The sequence below is a fragment of the Cebidichthys violaceus genome, unplaced genomic scaffold (genome assembly GCF_023349555.1).
Source record: "Cebidichthys violaceus isolate CVI_PGR_0920_01 unplaced genomic scaffold, fCebVio1.0.p SCAF_6, whole genome shotgun sequence".
Classification (NCBI taxonomy): Eukaryota; Metazoa; Chordata; class Actinopteri; order Perciformes; family Stichaeidae; genus Cebidichthys; species Cebidichthys violaceus.
Window position 1 is genome coordinate 2,935,098 of NW_027176816.1, and position 14,724 is coordinate 2,949,821.

Sequence of the window (14,724 nt, forward strand, 5' to 3'; positions counted from 1 at the left end):
TCTGTCGAAAAAATGAGAAGAAAATTGATTTTATTTCTTTAAGTCAAGTGTGTAAAAATCACCCAAACACTTGCTTTTACAATAATTACACTTTACAAAATGCATTGCCGCAGTTTGTATCTAAACTACCGGGTGTACTACAGGAATACACTGTGGGAAATAGAATACGATTAGCCGTGTTTGACTTATTAGCTTCCTTGCCCAGTGAGCAGCCGGTTAGCTTAGTTTATTTTACTGGAAATCCAAATGAAGAAGGTGTGTAGCACCTCTAAAGCACACTAATTGATACATTTTAACTTGTTTCTTTAATTTGTGTAAAAAAACAAGTTTAAAAATGACACGTTGTGTTGTTTAAATAAAAGCAGATGGTACACAACCTTCCAAAGAGAGAAATGTCTTTCTGCTCCTTGTTTTTATTCCGGATTATTTTAACGAGATACATCTTGTGAACTTTAGAGGTGCTGGGAGGTGGATTTTATCCTCCACGCTATCTCGCCTGGACAAGAAAGGGAGCCATGTGAGACTGCTGTTCATTCACCATAGTTCCTCCCGGGCTGACTGTGTTGATGGCGTGTATTGTTCATTAGTTGGAAGTGTGTGTGGCGGTGGAGTCGTTGGGTAATGAGCCCCGGCGCTGTGAGTGAGAGCGACAGAGCAGCAGCAGGCGGAGCTCCAGAGAGACGCTGCTGGAGAAGGCGGAGTAGATCCAGGGGTTGGTGCAGGAGTTCAGACTGGCCAGCAGCATCAGCAAGGTGAACACTGCACCTACGCACACGCACACGCACACGCACACACACACACACAGGAAGATGTTGGGACATGCCTGATCAAATTCAGTGATAGAGGAAGTAGTCTGACGCTTTAAAAGTAGCATTTCCACACTGTACAAAATACTAGATTACTACTTAAAAGTATTATTAGCAGGAAAATTGAAATAAAGTGCAAAAGTTAAAGTACTCAATGCAGAGAGATGGCCCCTGTGAGTATACATTGTATGCAGAAGTCAGTATTTGAAATTATGAAGAGTAAGACTTGTATGAAGATGCTCTGCAAATAAAAATAATGTAGTTTAGAATCTGACTTAGTGACTCCTACATTCCTACACAGTTAAAGTTTTTTCTTTTACGATTGCTAACAAGCGTTTACCTATACTTGAGATACTTTTTCTGAACTCTTAAAAAAACTTTATATACCTACTCTATCAAAATATGGCAAACCCGACTCAATATAAAAAAACTTGCTGGGCTTTATAAAATACCATTTATAATACAATTCATTTATTATACAATTCTTTCTATTCAAGAGGAACGTTTAATCAATCATAGCATAACGAGTTTCAAAGTACTAACTAATACAAAAACTGCATTACTTTTCATGTTTCAGCTCCACACCTGCATACAATAGACACTTTGTATGTGAGGACAGCATTTTGTGTTAAAAGGAAAAGTGCCAAACCAGTATGAAACCTAAGCCAACGCAATTGTTAATACTGCAACATGTTTGGTGGGAAAAGTGGTACCATTCTGAGGTGGGTTGGGGTCCCAGGCGGCCCACAGCTGGACGCTGAAGAAAGGGGCCCAGCAGAGCGAGTACACGAGCACTATGACCAGCGTCATCCTCACTGTCTTGGACATGGCCGCTGATACCTCTCCACCACGGGCCGGGGGGGCTTTGGGTGGGGGGCAGCAGACAGCAGAGGGCGCTACAGGGCCCAGCAGCACATCAGGCTGCAGCTCAGCTGACAGGACAACAGGACACGGGCAAGACAAGATGCGGATGCATGAACCGAAAAAGGGTTAAAACATCTGCTACGATAGAACAGAATACCTTGAGAGTCGGCAGTCTGTGTGGATCTCACCTGGGTGAACAGCAGAGCAGGTGTGAATATCACAATGTGACACTATGCTGTTGGACCTGAGTGGACCCATGGGCAGGTGCTGATAGATGGATGTGGGGTCAAAGCTGGTGTCACTCCCGGGGTTGTTGAACATGAGTGGTGAAACATACAGGGAGAGACTGGACCTCCCTCTGCTGTTGCCTCCTCCTCCTCCACCTGCTCCACCTCCTCCTGCTCCTCCTCCTCCTCCTCTTCCTCTCTGGCTGTCCCGTCTGGATGGAGGGAGGGAGGCGGGGGACAGGCGGCGCTCTGACTTCAGGTACAGATTGTTGTGGATCTCCATGAAGATTCGCACCTGAGGGAAAATTAGTTGTTTAGTGATGTTGAGATGTATTAAAATCATCATTAGTGTCTATAACTAGTTTCCTGGTCCGGTCCGTCCACCTCTACCTGGCAGACGGTGATGATGAGGACCGGAAGGATGAAGACAGCCAGGGTCATCCAGGTCACGTATGCTTTGAGGCCCCAGAACTCCGCAAAGTTGCCCCAACACTCGTAGACACCGGAAGCCACTTCTGATCGGGAGAAGATGAAAACCTGGAGGGGTAAAGAGGTGTGTGGGCCGCCATCTTACTTTGAGGTAACTAAATCTAAAGTGTTTTTACAAAAGTATACAGAGAAGGAAACTGAACACCCATGAGGAAACTAAGGTGCAGAATTATTTATTTTATTTGAAACAAAATTTTGATTTGATTTTTTTAACAGGCCTGCTGTCCAAATTGCACCGACTTTGACACTGCATCATGTACTTGAGGCCACAGCATCGTACACACACACACACACACACACACACACACACACACACACACACACACACACACACACACACACACACACACACACACACACACACACACAGGTACAGACAGAGATTCATTGTTTTATATTTGGATTAATATTCAAGGACAATCACAATATTAAACTTTAGCAACAATCAAACCCTCGGTATGTGAAGCCTCAACAGATTGTCTGCTTGTGTCTCCCTGTCTGTGTCTCCCTGTCTGTTGTCTGTGTCTCCCTTCCTGTGTTTCCCTTCCTTTGTCTCCCTTCTTGTGTCTCCCTACCTGTGGCAGGCTGAGCAGCAGCGACAGACCCCAGGCCAGCAGTATGAAGCTGTTCCAGCGTTGGGTGGCCCCGCTGCGGTGCGCCAGCAGGGGGCAGCAGATGGCGTAATGTCGGTCCACCGTCATGGCGACAATCATGTAGGAGGAGCCGAACATCCCGAGGACCTGCAGGTATTTCACCAGGCGACACAGGATGTCCGGGCCAGGAAAGCTGCCTTTAGCGTCCCACACCAGCTGGGGCAACACCTCAGAGGGGGAGGAAGGGTGGAGTGATAATAACGATATTATTGCGAAATCTATCTAAAGTTTAAAAATAATGATCATATTTTGTCAAATTCATCCATAAATTTGTTTATTATGCGTTTTTTGGCAAATTAATTACTCCCAAAATACGATTATAGGAAGGTTGGAGAGTGTCTGTAACCATAACTGTATATAAAAAAGGTTTTCAGAGGCGCTGGATATTTTTAAACAAAACTGAATATGTGTTATTAACATGTTATCGGAATTTATTTTTTAATTAAACATCACTGCCGGTATATTGCGACTCTCCCACCTGGAACAGTGCCACCACCAGGTCGGCCACACAGAGGTTGAGCATGAACTGGTGCAGCGGGTTGTTGTGTCGCCTCCGCCTCAGCAACACTACCAGCACCAGCCCGTTACCGAGCAGCGCCAGCACCAAGATGACCGTCAGCACCACCACCTCGGCCACAGCCAGAAGGGCATCGCGCTCCCAGTTTGTGACATTCGGAACCGCGGGGGTGACAGGGACCGCTGACCAGCCGGTGGACGGGTGTGAGTCTGTTACCGTTGAAACTGACGTGTTGGCTGGGAGAGGAGGAGAGATAAGTGTTACAAAGGAGAGTAATAGGACCGTTCACTCTAAAGACAGAACTTCATTATGATCCTTAAGGAAATGTGATTGTAGTGTGCAGGTGTAGTCGAGTAAAAAGTTAAATTATGTACCTCCGAAATGCAGTGACGTAAAAGTATAAAATAAATGTAAATACTTAATTACTTCTAAATTGCACTGAAGTATAGTACTTGAGTAATTGCACTTTAATACTTTCCACCACTGCCTATTTATTTATTGTGTGATAGTTCACCCAATTAGTGAATGCCAATTAAAAAATCATATATTGCCAGAAATGATCACAGGATGTATTGTGATGTCGGTGATTAAGAAACAGACATGAGCGTTATTCAGTTCACAGTTTGTTTATAATAACCAGTCCACTCTGTGTGTGTGTGTATAGCTGCTTGTTTGTGGTCAGATCTTGTACCACATCCACTTTATATGACCTCATGCTGCCTGTATACATCCCACAAACGCACACACTTAGGTTAACAGGGCTGTATGTGCAGGGTCAAGAATGCGTGAGGACATTCATTATAAAACAATGAGAAGTGAAACATGTTTACAGATTGTGTGTGTGTGTGTTGAAACAGTTCAACACACACACAATCGCAGAGGCATGCAGAGAGGGCCCCTCATCTAGGACTATTTACTGAGTGCAAATGTGCAGGCTCTAATAAGATCACAGCTGTTCCACTAATCTCCAGTGATCAACGTTCCACACTAACTGACACTAAGGGGTTTCTGAAAAACTGCACGTTCTACAAAACCCCCAAAAAGAGCAAGTGCAAAAACATATATAGTTAGGGACAAGCACTTTTCTTAAGTACAATTTTTTGGTACATTTACTTTAATATTTCCATTTAATGCAACAAGGGAAATAGTGCAATTTTTAATCCATTACATGTATCTTAAAGCTGTAGCAGTTGCATATGATAAGACAACCGAGTCTCCTAAAAATGACGTTACTACAATTAAACTGCATTGTGAATTACATTTTGATGGAAATGTATTTTGTCGTGGATTACGTTTACTTATCACAAATATGTTTCAAATGAGTGTGCGGAAGTCTATAGAGAGAGGGTTGGATGATGAACGGATCAAAGAACACAGGACTTTAACGCAGGACAACACTGTTTCTGTCCCTTGTAAATCAAGTACTTTGGTTTTTGTTTTGTTTCAATTTAGTAGTTTCCCTTTAAGCATCACACATATTGTTTCAAATGAATCCATATGAAAAGTTTAAAGGTTGAATCATCCAATATTTCCCAAAAGAAAAGTAAAGATTGGAGAAAAGTATCCAAAATATGGATTTTTTTTACATTTTACTGCAGGGCGAGTACTTTTACTATGTTCATTTTGCTGATAATTACTATGCACTTTTTTGAACGCAGGACTTGTCTTTTTATACATATTTTTTACATAGTCGTATTGGTACTTCTACTTAAGTAAAAAGATCTGAAAACTAAAAAAAAAAGCTGCTGACAGTATCATCCTTCTTTATTTACACAAAATAGGCTTTCCAGTGTGAATTTGCCACTAAATACAAGACTGGAAACTGTTAGTACACATTATACACACAGTATACAGTAGTAAAACATCTTTAAACACTGTTTTGTAAAAAAAAAAAAGGAATCGTGAGCCTGTTTACAAAATGGTGAACCTGTAAATGTGTAATCATATATTTCCTTTTAAAAAAATTGGAATAAGAGCTTTTAGTGGCACCTTTAGAGTGTATATATTTCAGTTTGAAGGTGTGAAACTTATTACTGTCATAGCTGTCCATGCAGCCGGGGATAACACCTAAAATGGTACACAGGTGCTTATAAAGAGTCTACTTCAGCCCATAAAACTGATCCTCATTTATCCTGAGTCTCTGGTTTGCCGAGTCTGTTGACATCTTTTGGCTAATGTTAATCCAATTACAGCACTGGACACCTGCTGTTTAATACTTATTTTTCTTTTCACAAAACAAAAAGCTCAAATCAATCCTCTGAGTATTTATTTTGTACCGGTCTTGTCTAGATTATTCCTCTCAGAAATGATCTTCTGTCAACTTTAACAGATTAATTCTCACTCTAAACACACAAATAAACATCCATCTGTGACCTCTACAGCCTCATTAAAAGTAACAGACACTTTTTTTGTGCCAATTTTAATTTCACATTTCAGCAGAAAACAGAGCGAGAGGAGGAAGCACAAGCAAACATAGACGACTCACTCATCTCGTCCTCGTCCTCAGTGTCCCGTGAAGCATCTGTAGGATCCAGGACAACCTGATCTGCTGTTGCACACACTAACCGCATCCATGCTGTGTTTCCTTCTTGCTTATTACTCCGAGGGTGACCTCTGCCAACTCACGCTGCTGACTCCTGTCTCCCCATCTCCTCCCTTCTTCCTCCCTCCTCTTTTAACACATCCCTCCCGCTCCTCGCCTCGCTTGGATTTGAAAGCAGGAGTCAAATGAGGAGGGGGTCCACGAGTGGAAAGCGGTGGGTTGATCAAAGGACATGATGCCCAGGCTGCAGCAGTGAATTAATGTAATTTCCTGCTGATTGTTTAGATATAAGCCACGTTGCTGTTGGCCCTGCTTTGATCCACATTCAGTGGCGGGCAGAAGTGCACACAAGGTCCGTGTAGCATCAGATCAAATGAGATTTCTGTTATTAGCCTCCCAGAATGATCAAAGACCTTTCATACAAACATTCAACCGATACGTGTGATTTTTCAGATATATAGAGAGGGAGGAGAGACGGCGTCAGATGTTGTGACAGATGGGATTTCAGGTTCATGGAGAGAAATGAGAAGGAAGCAACAAGAGAGTTGCCCTTTACTCACCCCTGCTCCCTGGTTTTTCCTCCCCCCCCCCCTGTCTCCTGCATTCCACCTCTCTTTCTGCAGTAATCTGTTTGCCTACCCCAATTGCTCCCTCATTGGGAGAAGCCTCTCATTATCGAGGGGCCCGCCGAGCGACCTTAAACACACACACAGAAACATGAACACACACTCGCACATGAGGCTGCTCAAGCTGTTTCTTTTCATATTTTGATATTATTATGAAACTGAATTCTTATGTTAGTAGAAAGCTCCGTAGGTGGGCTTTAACTCCAGTAGAGATGTATTTCCCCAGCATTGTTGCTGAAAATATAGAAACACATAACAGTATCATGAAAAAGATTAAATGAAAAAAAGTCCTGGATAAATGTTTGATATTGTCAAACAAATCTCATGAAAAGTCTAAAACCAACAAAGTGTCAGTGCGTCTCTGAATACGCTGTGATTTCCTGAATCGATGGCACGTTGGCTCCTCCTGAAGAAATGAATCTAGTAAATAATGCATCTATTGTTGTTGTTCTTTTCAGCAGCGGATTAACATAAATTGCAGAATACCTTCCTTTGGGTTGTAGTAAACTCCCTTGGTATTTTTTCAAAAGAAATTTTTGATTTATCTTTTTAATCTTCCTTCTGTGTAGGATAATCCCACTTTTTCAAATCTCACATTTTTGTTTTTGCTGTTAATCTCATTCTTCCTGTTAGATTTATTCAGTGCTAGAATACATTGTATAACGTTTGCTTGAATTATAATACTACTATTACTACTACTAATATTAATAATAATAGGTATATTTATATAGCACCTTTGAAGAGCAGATGTCACAAAGTGCTTCATAGATATCAAGCTAAAAGCATGGAAGAAACTAAACAGAAGCAATTCTAAATAAAGGGGTCTTAAACTGCTTTTTAAAGGTGCACACAGTATCCACAAATCTTAATTCCAATGAGAGACAGTTTAGGAGCTACCACCTCAAAAGAACAGTCTCCTTTCTTCTTGTGCCTGGTGCCAAGAACAACCAACAAACCCTGATCCGAGGACCTCAGAGACCTGCTGCTGATGTACTGCTGCAGTAGCTCTTTAATGTATAGGCAGGTGTCTGACCATGCATGGCTCTAAACGGGATCACAAGTATCAGGAACTGAATTCTAAATTTAACGGGAAGTCAGTGTAAAGAAAACAAAATGAGAGTCACATGAATGAAACAGGAGCGAGCCACACAGTTTGCACTCATAATCCATACTCAGGTAAAAGTTGTAGCAGCCAGCCAATGAAACCGCAGACTGCTCCTTTACAGCAGCAGACAGCTGACACCTGTGAGAGAGTGGATGTTGCACAGCAGAAGAGAGGGAGATCATTCCTGACACCTTGAGTGAGAAGACAGACACATTGCAGGGAAGAGTGGCAAAGTGTTAATCCGTGTGGTTTCTCGTCTATTTGTAGTCATAGCAAGGTTTTAGCGGAGTGAAAAATCCCTGAATTAGGACAATAAACCTTAAACATTAACCTAGAAGTATGGGCAGAAATATGTGTCACTAGAAACTGCATGCAAGTTATTTATATTTGAATTGCTCAACTTGAATAATTGCATTAAAAAAAGTGATTTTATCTGCATAATTTGAATAATTGCATTAAAAAAAGTGATTTTATCTGCATAATTTGAATAATTCATAAAATATATATATATTATCTGCATAATTTGAATATATTTGTTTTACTTGAATAAGTAATTACTCCTTCAAAGAATAGGATTTTGTGCCACATTTCATTAATCAATGTAGTTCACCTTATTATGCAATAATCTGCAAAAGACCTTAAACTCTCTACCTCCTCAAAGGGTTTTAAATCTCTAAGAAGGGTACATCCTATTTATTCTAGTTTTACACTTCATTGTATTATCTCTTTTACTTTATTATCTACTCCATAGCATGTTTATTATCCTGTTTTTTTACTTTTAGCTATCATGCATTGTTGCTTTTATTTTTAGCATTGTTTTATATCACACTAATGTAAATGAGGATACTTATTTTAACAGTAAACTAACAGGACCTTGTGTGGAGCACAACTAGTACAACTACTACTCCTACAACATTTCACTCAGTCACAACAAACTGAATGTAGGGATTATACAGGACAATGTGGCCTCCCTGTGGTCAAGACAAGCCAATGCTGCACGCATTAATATATGTTAGTATCAGCACGGACAATTCAGAAAGCAAACTACGGGGACGTGGGTTTTATTGGCTCGACTAACTTTATGAATGCCCAATACATTCAGTAGTAAGACGTCTGTGTTTCAGTAGACAGTGTAGTGTTTGGTTGAAAATAAGTTAAACGCATGAAGAATAACTGGTTTCATGTCAAGATGAATACATGAAAACAACTTATAAACATGGAAAGGAATGGGTGTAACAGAAGACAGGTGTAGTGCTGTGTACGGTTTCATACAGTAAATAGTATGATGGTTGGTTCAGGTAAAGTATAGATGCAAACAACTTCAAAAAACAGTCGGGAGATGAGGAAACTCTACTAAGATAAAAACCATTGCATTCCCTGTCAGAAGTACTGTCCAAAAACTTGCTTTTGTTAATCTGAAATTGCATAGAAGACTAAAGAGAGGCACACTATTCTACACACTCTGAAGTGTGAGAGAGTTTACACATTAATGTGTGTTTGTTCTAGATGCTCAGTGTCAGGGGCCCGGTGCTCTGAACAGCATTCATGACGGACTGGACCACTTCTGAGGTGGAGCCCTGGCCTCCCAGGTCAGCAGTGTGCAGCTGGAGGACAAAGGAGATGACCAAAAAAAAAACAATGTGAGCAGAATATTCTCTATTTCTAACTTGGCATCAGTCAGATGTTGAAGCGTACGATGTGATCGTACCTGAGTCTCAGTGACGGTGGAGATGATGGCTCTGCGGATCATGCTGGCGTAGGCATGGAGCTTCAGGTGGTCCAGCAGCAGGCAGGAGGCCAGCAGCATGGCCGTGGGGTTGGCTGTGTTGCTGTTAGCAATGCTCTTCCCGGTGTTCCTGGTGCCCTGCACATAGAAGAACATGTTGCATCTATAGATGGAAGAACATGTAAGGATGTGGCAGCTTTTACATCTGATTATTTACAATGTCACTGCAGTGCTGAAATACTTATTCTTTGAAAATACTACTAAGTTTGTAGACAGTTTAAAGTGAAGGAGCAATGGCTAAAGTAAGAGTAATAGATTTTCTTATCATATTTATTTTTGGAAAACAATTAAAGCTACAACAATTATATTTTTTTCTAATTTAAACAATGGATCAAATGTGAATTTTAGTGTCTTTAAGCTCATAGTTTTAGTTTACTATGCCTGTTTTGGTTCTCTCTCTCACCACTCGTCGAGTCGTTTCCAGCTGCAGCAAAACTAATAAACCCATTGTACACTACCGGCCCAGCACCAAATTACTGGTGGACATAGTGGAGCATTTAGCAGCTTAAGAGCCAGATATTTCCCTCAGGAGTTGGTTGGTGGAGACCAAAACAGGACTTAAAGGAGAGTGAATATTGTATCGTCTCTGTGTTTTTCTCTTGGCCTTTCCTACTCTCTTGATCGTCCCTTTCCCTCTCGTTTGATGTGAATCCTCTCACCGTCTCAAACACGGCGTAGTCCTCTCCATAGTTGGCTCCAGGCACCAGGCCTGGTCCACCAACGAGCCCAGCACACACATTGCTCACGATGTTGCCGTACAGATTGGGCATGACCATCACATCGAACTGCTGTGGCCTGGAAACCAGCTAACACACACAAATCAAACATAATCTCAGAATATTGTTACATTTTTGCCTAAAGAAGTTCTTCAACTATGAATAAGGCAGCCAGCATGAGACTGGGCTCAGAAGTATAATTCAAGTGCAATTAATGTATCGTGCGACAGCAGAACCTCTTTTTAAACATGATTCAATGTAAGCCTTCAGATTTAATATAGCAACAGAAATGTGCGGGACTGAACATAATGATGGTGATGATATAAACACTGCATAATGTGATGCGCTGTATAACAGTGGGTAGACATGCCGTGGCTACCTGCATGGTGGTGTTGTCCACAATCATGCTGTCGAAGGTGATTTCAGGGTAACCGCTCGCAACCTCTTTGCAGCACTCCAGGAAGAGGCCGTCACCCAACTTCCTGCTCCAACAAACACACACACACACACACACACACACACACACACACACACACACATTAAGATGTATCATGTGTTTTATAGAGAAAGATGAATAAAAACAGGCAGAGTCTTTGAGTCATGAGAACTGACATGATATTAGCTTTGTGCACAGCAGTGACTTGTCGGCGTCCCTTGGCCCGAGCAGCTCTGAAAGCGTAATCGGCGATGCGCAAAGATTTGGTCTTGGTGATGATCTTCAGACATTCAACAACGCCTGGTACATTCTGCAGAGAGGCAGAGAGAAAGAGATGCACGGAGGCAGGATTTGTGATGATTTGTGTATTTCACCAACAAAGCGATTGTGAACACACACACACACACACCTCGTGCTCCAGGCTGCTGTACTCTCCCTCTGTGTTCTCCCTGATGATCATGATGTCGATGTTTCTGTGGCGTGTCCTCACTCCTGGTAGAGACTGGCAGTGCATCACGTTGGCATACAGATCCAGAGTGGTGCTGCAGAGAGAGAATGAGGCGAGGAGAACAAAAGAGAAGGATAGATTGGACGGATAGAGAGGCAGAAAGATGGTGCTAGATAGATGGAATATGAGAACAAGCACAAAGAGCCAAAGTGTGGTGAAAGCGATGAACAAATGAAAAACTTACCGGAGCAGGTTGTTCCTGGACTTGTAGGATGGTGGCAAGTTGTGGTTGGTCTCAATGTTACCTGAATAAACAAACAAAGTTACATCTAAAGAATGAGAACTAAAATAGAGACATAAACATATAGCAGAACGTCTGGACATTCTTTTGAAGTACACTGTTTGCTTTACGAATGCTGAAAATCTATCAGAGCTTTTTTTTTTGCGTTTTCTATTCTTGACTCGTTGTAAATAAATAGTCATGCACAAAAGGTGTTTTTGTCTTGTCACCTGTAATGTAAGTACCATGATTTAAACATCACTTTTCCTAAAAAGGAAATTCCTATGAGCTTTCCTCTAGCGCCACCAGCAGGTTGATATTTTTGAAACTATTTTAGAGAGGTTTTGATTCAACTGTATCATTTTGAATTTCGAAATATACTGACTATTATTTTGTCGACCCTGTTTGTATTACTGGGGAGGTAAATAACAGAAACAGTCCTCTGTTTGAGGCAACACAGTTCAACAGCACCACAAACACCATCCTAGGATGTATTGCCTGTTGTATTACTGCATTATGTTTAGCTAGCTGAGCCTAATGACTTGGCAACTGAGTGTATATTTTATACATTGTCATAATGATCTTTTTCTGACTTACATGAACATTGACAGATTTTCGAGGCCCTTGTGCCGACATGTTTCATATAAAGCACTAACCTTTTAGTGCAACTCCATTGCGTCTGATAGCCATTATGGCGTTATTGATGTCATCTTCTGAGTCCATGGACGAGTCCACATTGACAACCTCGAAGTCCACTGGCACACAGCAGAACCTGATAATAGAGAACAGACGGAGATCACTTCAATATGACGGAGCTGAGTCATGTGGTGACCGAACAGTATACCAGTCTTGTTACTGACTTAATTCAAACACTGTATGCATGTGCCTGTGAATTCTCACCGAAATAGTTCACACACGTGGTTGGCCAGCTCTGGTCCGATGCCATCACCGGGAATCAGAGTCACAGTGTGCCTGCCTCCATACCGCGCTGGTGGAGGCTGTAGCGCACGCACATACAAAAAAACCACCGAAATTCAAACTCCTCTTTATACAACCCAGTAGATGCATCCCTTACAAAACTACAGAGAAGACTCTACGCTATTACAAAGACACACTACTGTAATCCTTTAGCAGTTCTGATAACTTCTAATGAGACATATGCTACACGTCTGTGTGTGTGTCGTAAGCAGACATACTCACTATGGTCTGCTGTGGGTGGATTGAGGAAAGAGGGATTCAGAACGGAGGAGAGAAAAACAGGGAGGTTAGCAGGACAAAGAGGAGGGGGAAGACATATGCTGACCAGCAGCTTCCTGGTGGCATTACGAGCACATTGACGGGACAAAACAATGTTGGTACTCCTGTGGACGTGCAGTAAAGACATGTTGAATCCCTTAAGGCGGTGGGGCTATCAGGTTGGGAAGGACATCAGGTAAACAAGGTGTGTGTTGCTTGAGCTCCTTTTTGAATGTATTTCCTGAACAACTCACAGTGTAAGTGGACTTGTGTCTCTGATTACATGTAGCTGCACCATAAACCTGAGAATACAGAGAAAAGGTGGTTATTTGCAGAGAAGATGACAGATATGTGGTCTTATTTATTACATATAAATGTACATATGCACATTACTCTGTGCTTTACTGCTTTTTAATCTTCTGGTTGGATGTACTTGTACTCTGTGCAATAACGATAAAGTTAAATGTAATCTAATAAAGTTGAATCTAATCATAGGAATTTATTGGCAACAATCATTGCAAATTTATTTAGGTTGTTGCTAATATATATGTATATCTGTAAAATGGCATACGTCTATCCTGTAAATATGCTGTTTATCTGTTCCTGTAATAGGCTAAATTAAACATTTGACCTACTATGTATACTAAAGTGTTGTTATAGAATTTGAGTCAGTTTTGTCTTCAGTCCTTTTCAGTGGGTAGAAGTTGTTAACAGGTAACTATTAGTGAAGTCGGTACATTTACTCAAATACTGCACTTAAGTACAATTTTGAGGCTCTTGTACTTTACATGAGTAATGCTGTTTTATGCTACTTTATACTTTTACTCTACTGCATTTTGGAAGCCGCTATTGTACCTTGTACTCCACTACATTTATTTGACAAAAAAAAGTAGCTTTGCATATTCAGATTATTAATACAAGGTATCATCAACTGATGAATTATTATGTATTATCATCATAAATTAAGCTACCCAGCAGTATATAAAGTATTTGACATTTTCGCCTTCTGTACTTGAGCGATGAACACATTAATCCAGCCTTCATTATTGTCCAGTGATATAGAATATATTATCCTGAAATAGACTGTTTTGCATATTGAGTATAGGCTTCTTTTACTTTTTGTACTAAACGTCTATCATGATGCTAATACTTTTACTACATACGATTATGAATACAGGGTTTTGACTGGCAACAAAGTATTTTTTACACTTTGGTCATGCTAATTTTACTTAAGTAAAATCCCTGAATACTTCATCCACCACTGGTCGAAGGCGTACCTGTTGCAGTAGTGTTTGAATAATTTATGAGCCTGCAGGGCAGCAGATTACAGTATGCATTTACGGTTTTAACTCGCTTGGCCGGAAAAATAGGAATGCTGCAAAAAGTACATTTTCTCTCAGTCTGCAGGGAGTTTCAGTTCATATTAAGTTGACAGAGTGGTGCTGAAAGGACAGCGACATTAACCGAGCTGGTTCAGTTAGCCAACCAACCGTTAATCAGCTTAGCGTCGCTCACCAAATTAACTAGTAGCGTTAAACCACTACGAATGTTTTTAAAATAAATTAAAAAAGAGTCTTTTTAACAGTTAACTACATGCTGATGAACTCAGAGACTGCTCCTACCCTGTTTAACCGGTTGCTGAAGACGAGCTTCAGTGTTCCGGAAAGGGAGCACACTGACCGGGCCATCATGTTTCACTCTCCCCGGGGATGGATGAAGGACACGGGGGCGTGCTGCGCGCTCACCATTAATCTCTCTCTCTCTCTCTCTCTCTCTCTCTCTCTCTCTCTCTCTCTCTCTCTCTCACACACACACACACACACACACACACATACACACACATAGAAGAAACTCGATTTTTCAGACACGAAACACGGAGAAGTTGAAGTCCTTCTAGCTAGCTTCGTGTCGCCATGGTAACTCGAATAGACTGCCTCGAGGGACGGTGGCCTACTTAGTTTGAGGTTGTGTTCCCCCATTTTTTTTCGTGGCA

The 14,724-nt window shown here is 41.3% G+C and overlaps 2 protein-coding genes across 2 annotated transcripts; both read right to left on the reverse strand.

Moving 5' to 3' along the window:
- Positions 1 to 65: 65 nt before the first annotated feature.
- Positions 66 to 6,191, reverse strand: LOC137889799 (vasopressin V2 receptor-like). The gene is made up of 7 exons (XM_068733845.1): positions 6,042 to 6,191; positions 3,518 to 3,792; positions 2,962 to 3,207; positions 2,288 to 2,434; positions 1,859 to 2,192; positions 1,520 to 1,738; positions 66 to 765 (listed from the first exon to the last, which is right to left on the reverse strand). Exons 1-7 carry the CDS (start codon positions 6,124 to 6,126, stop codon positions 584 to 586), a joined length of 1,488 nt encoding a protein of 495 aa, XP_068589946.1. The 5' UTR covers positions 6,127 to 6,191; the 3' UTR covers positions 66 to 583.
- Positions 6,192 to 8,827: 2,636 nt separating this feature from the next.
- Positions 8,828 to 14,595, reverse strand: LOC137889801 (isocitrate dehydrogenase [NAD] subunit gamma, mitochondrial-like). The gene is made up of 12 exons (XM_068733847.1): positions 14,354 to 14,595; positions 12,986 to 13,033; positions 12,696 to 12,701; positions 12,396 to 12,493; positions 12,152 to 12,267; positions 11,460 to 11,520; positions 11,177 to 11,309; positions 10,944 to 11,077; positions 10,711 to 10,813; positions 10,275 to 10,421; positions 9,538 to 9,693; positions 8,828 to 9,433 (listed from the first exon to the last, which is right to left on the reverse strand). Exons 1-12 carry the CDS (start codon positions 14,420 to 14,422, stop codon positions 9,332 to 9,334), a joined length of 1,173 nt encoding a protein of 390 aa, XP_068589948.1. The 5' UTR covers positions 14,423 to 14,595; the 3' UTR covers positions 8,828 to 9,331.
- Between the last annotated feature and the right edge of the window lie 129 nt (positions 14,596 to 14,724).

Coding starts and splice junctions, on each gene's coding strand:
- LOC137889799 (XM_068733845.1), bottom strand. CDS start 6,126: ATGCGGTTAGTGTGTGCAACAGCAGATCAGGTTGTCCTGGATCCTACA. Junction 3,208..3,517: donor TGGTGGTGGCACTGTTCCAG/GTGGGAGAGTCG, acceptor TCCCCCTCTGAG/GTGTTGCCCCAGCTGGTGTG. Junction 2,435..2,961: donor TGCTGCTCAGCCTGCCACAG/GTAGGGAGACAC, acceptor TTACCCCTCCAG/GTTTTCATCTTCTCCCGATC.
- LOC137889801 (XM_068733847.1), bottom strand. CDS start 14,422: ATGATGGCCCGGTCAGTGTGCTCCCTTTCCGGAACACTGAAGCTCGTC. Junction 10,814..10,943: donor GTGCACAAAGCTAATATCAT/GTCAGTTCTCAT, acceptor TTGTTGGAGCAG/GAAGTTGGGTGACGGCCTCT. Junction 9,694..10,274: donor ACTACGCCGTGTTTGAGACG/GTGAGAGGATTC, acceptor TTCTATGTGCAG/GGCACCAGGAACACCGGGAA.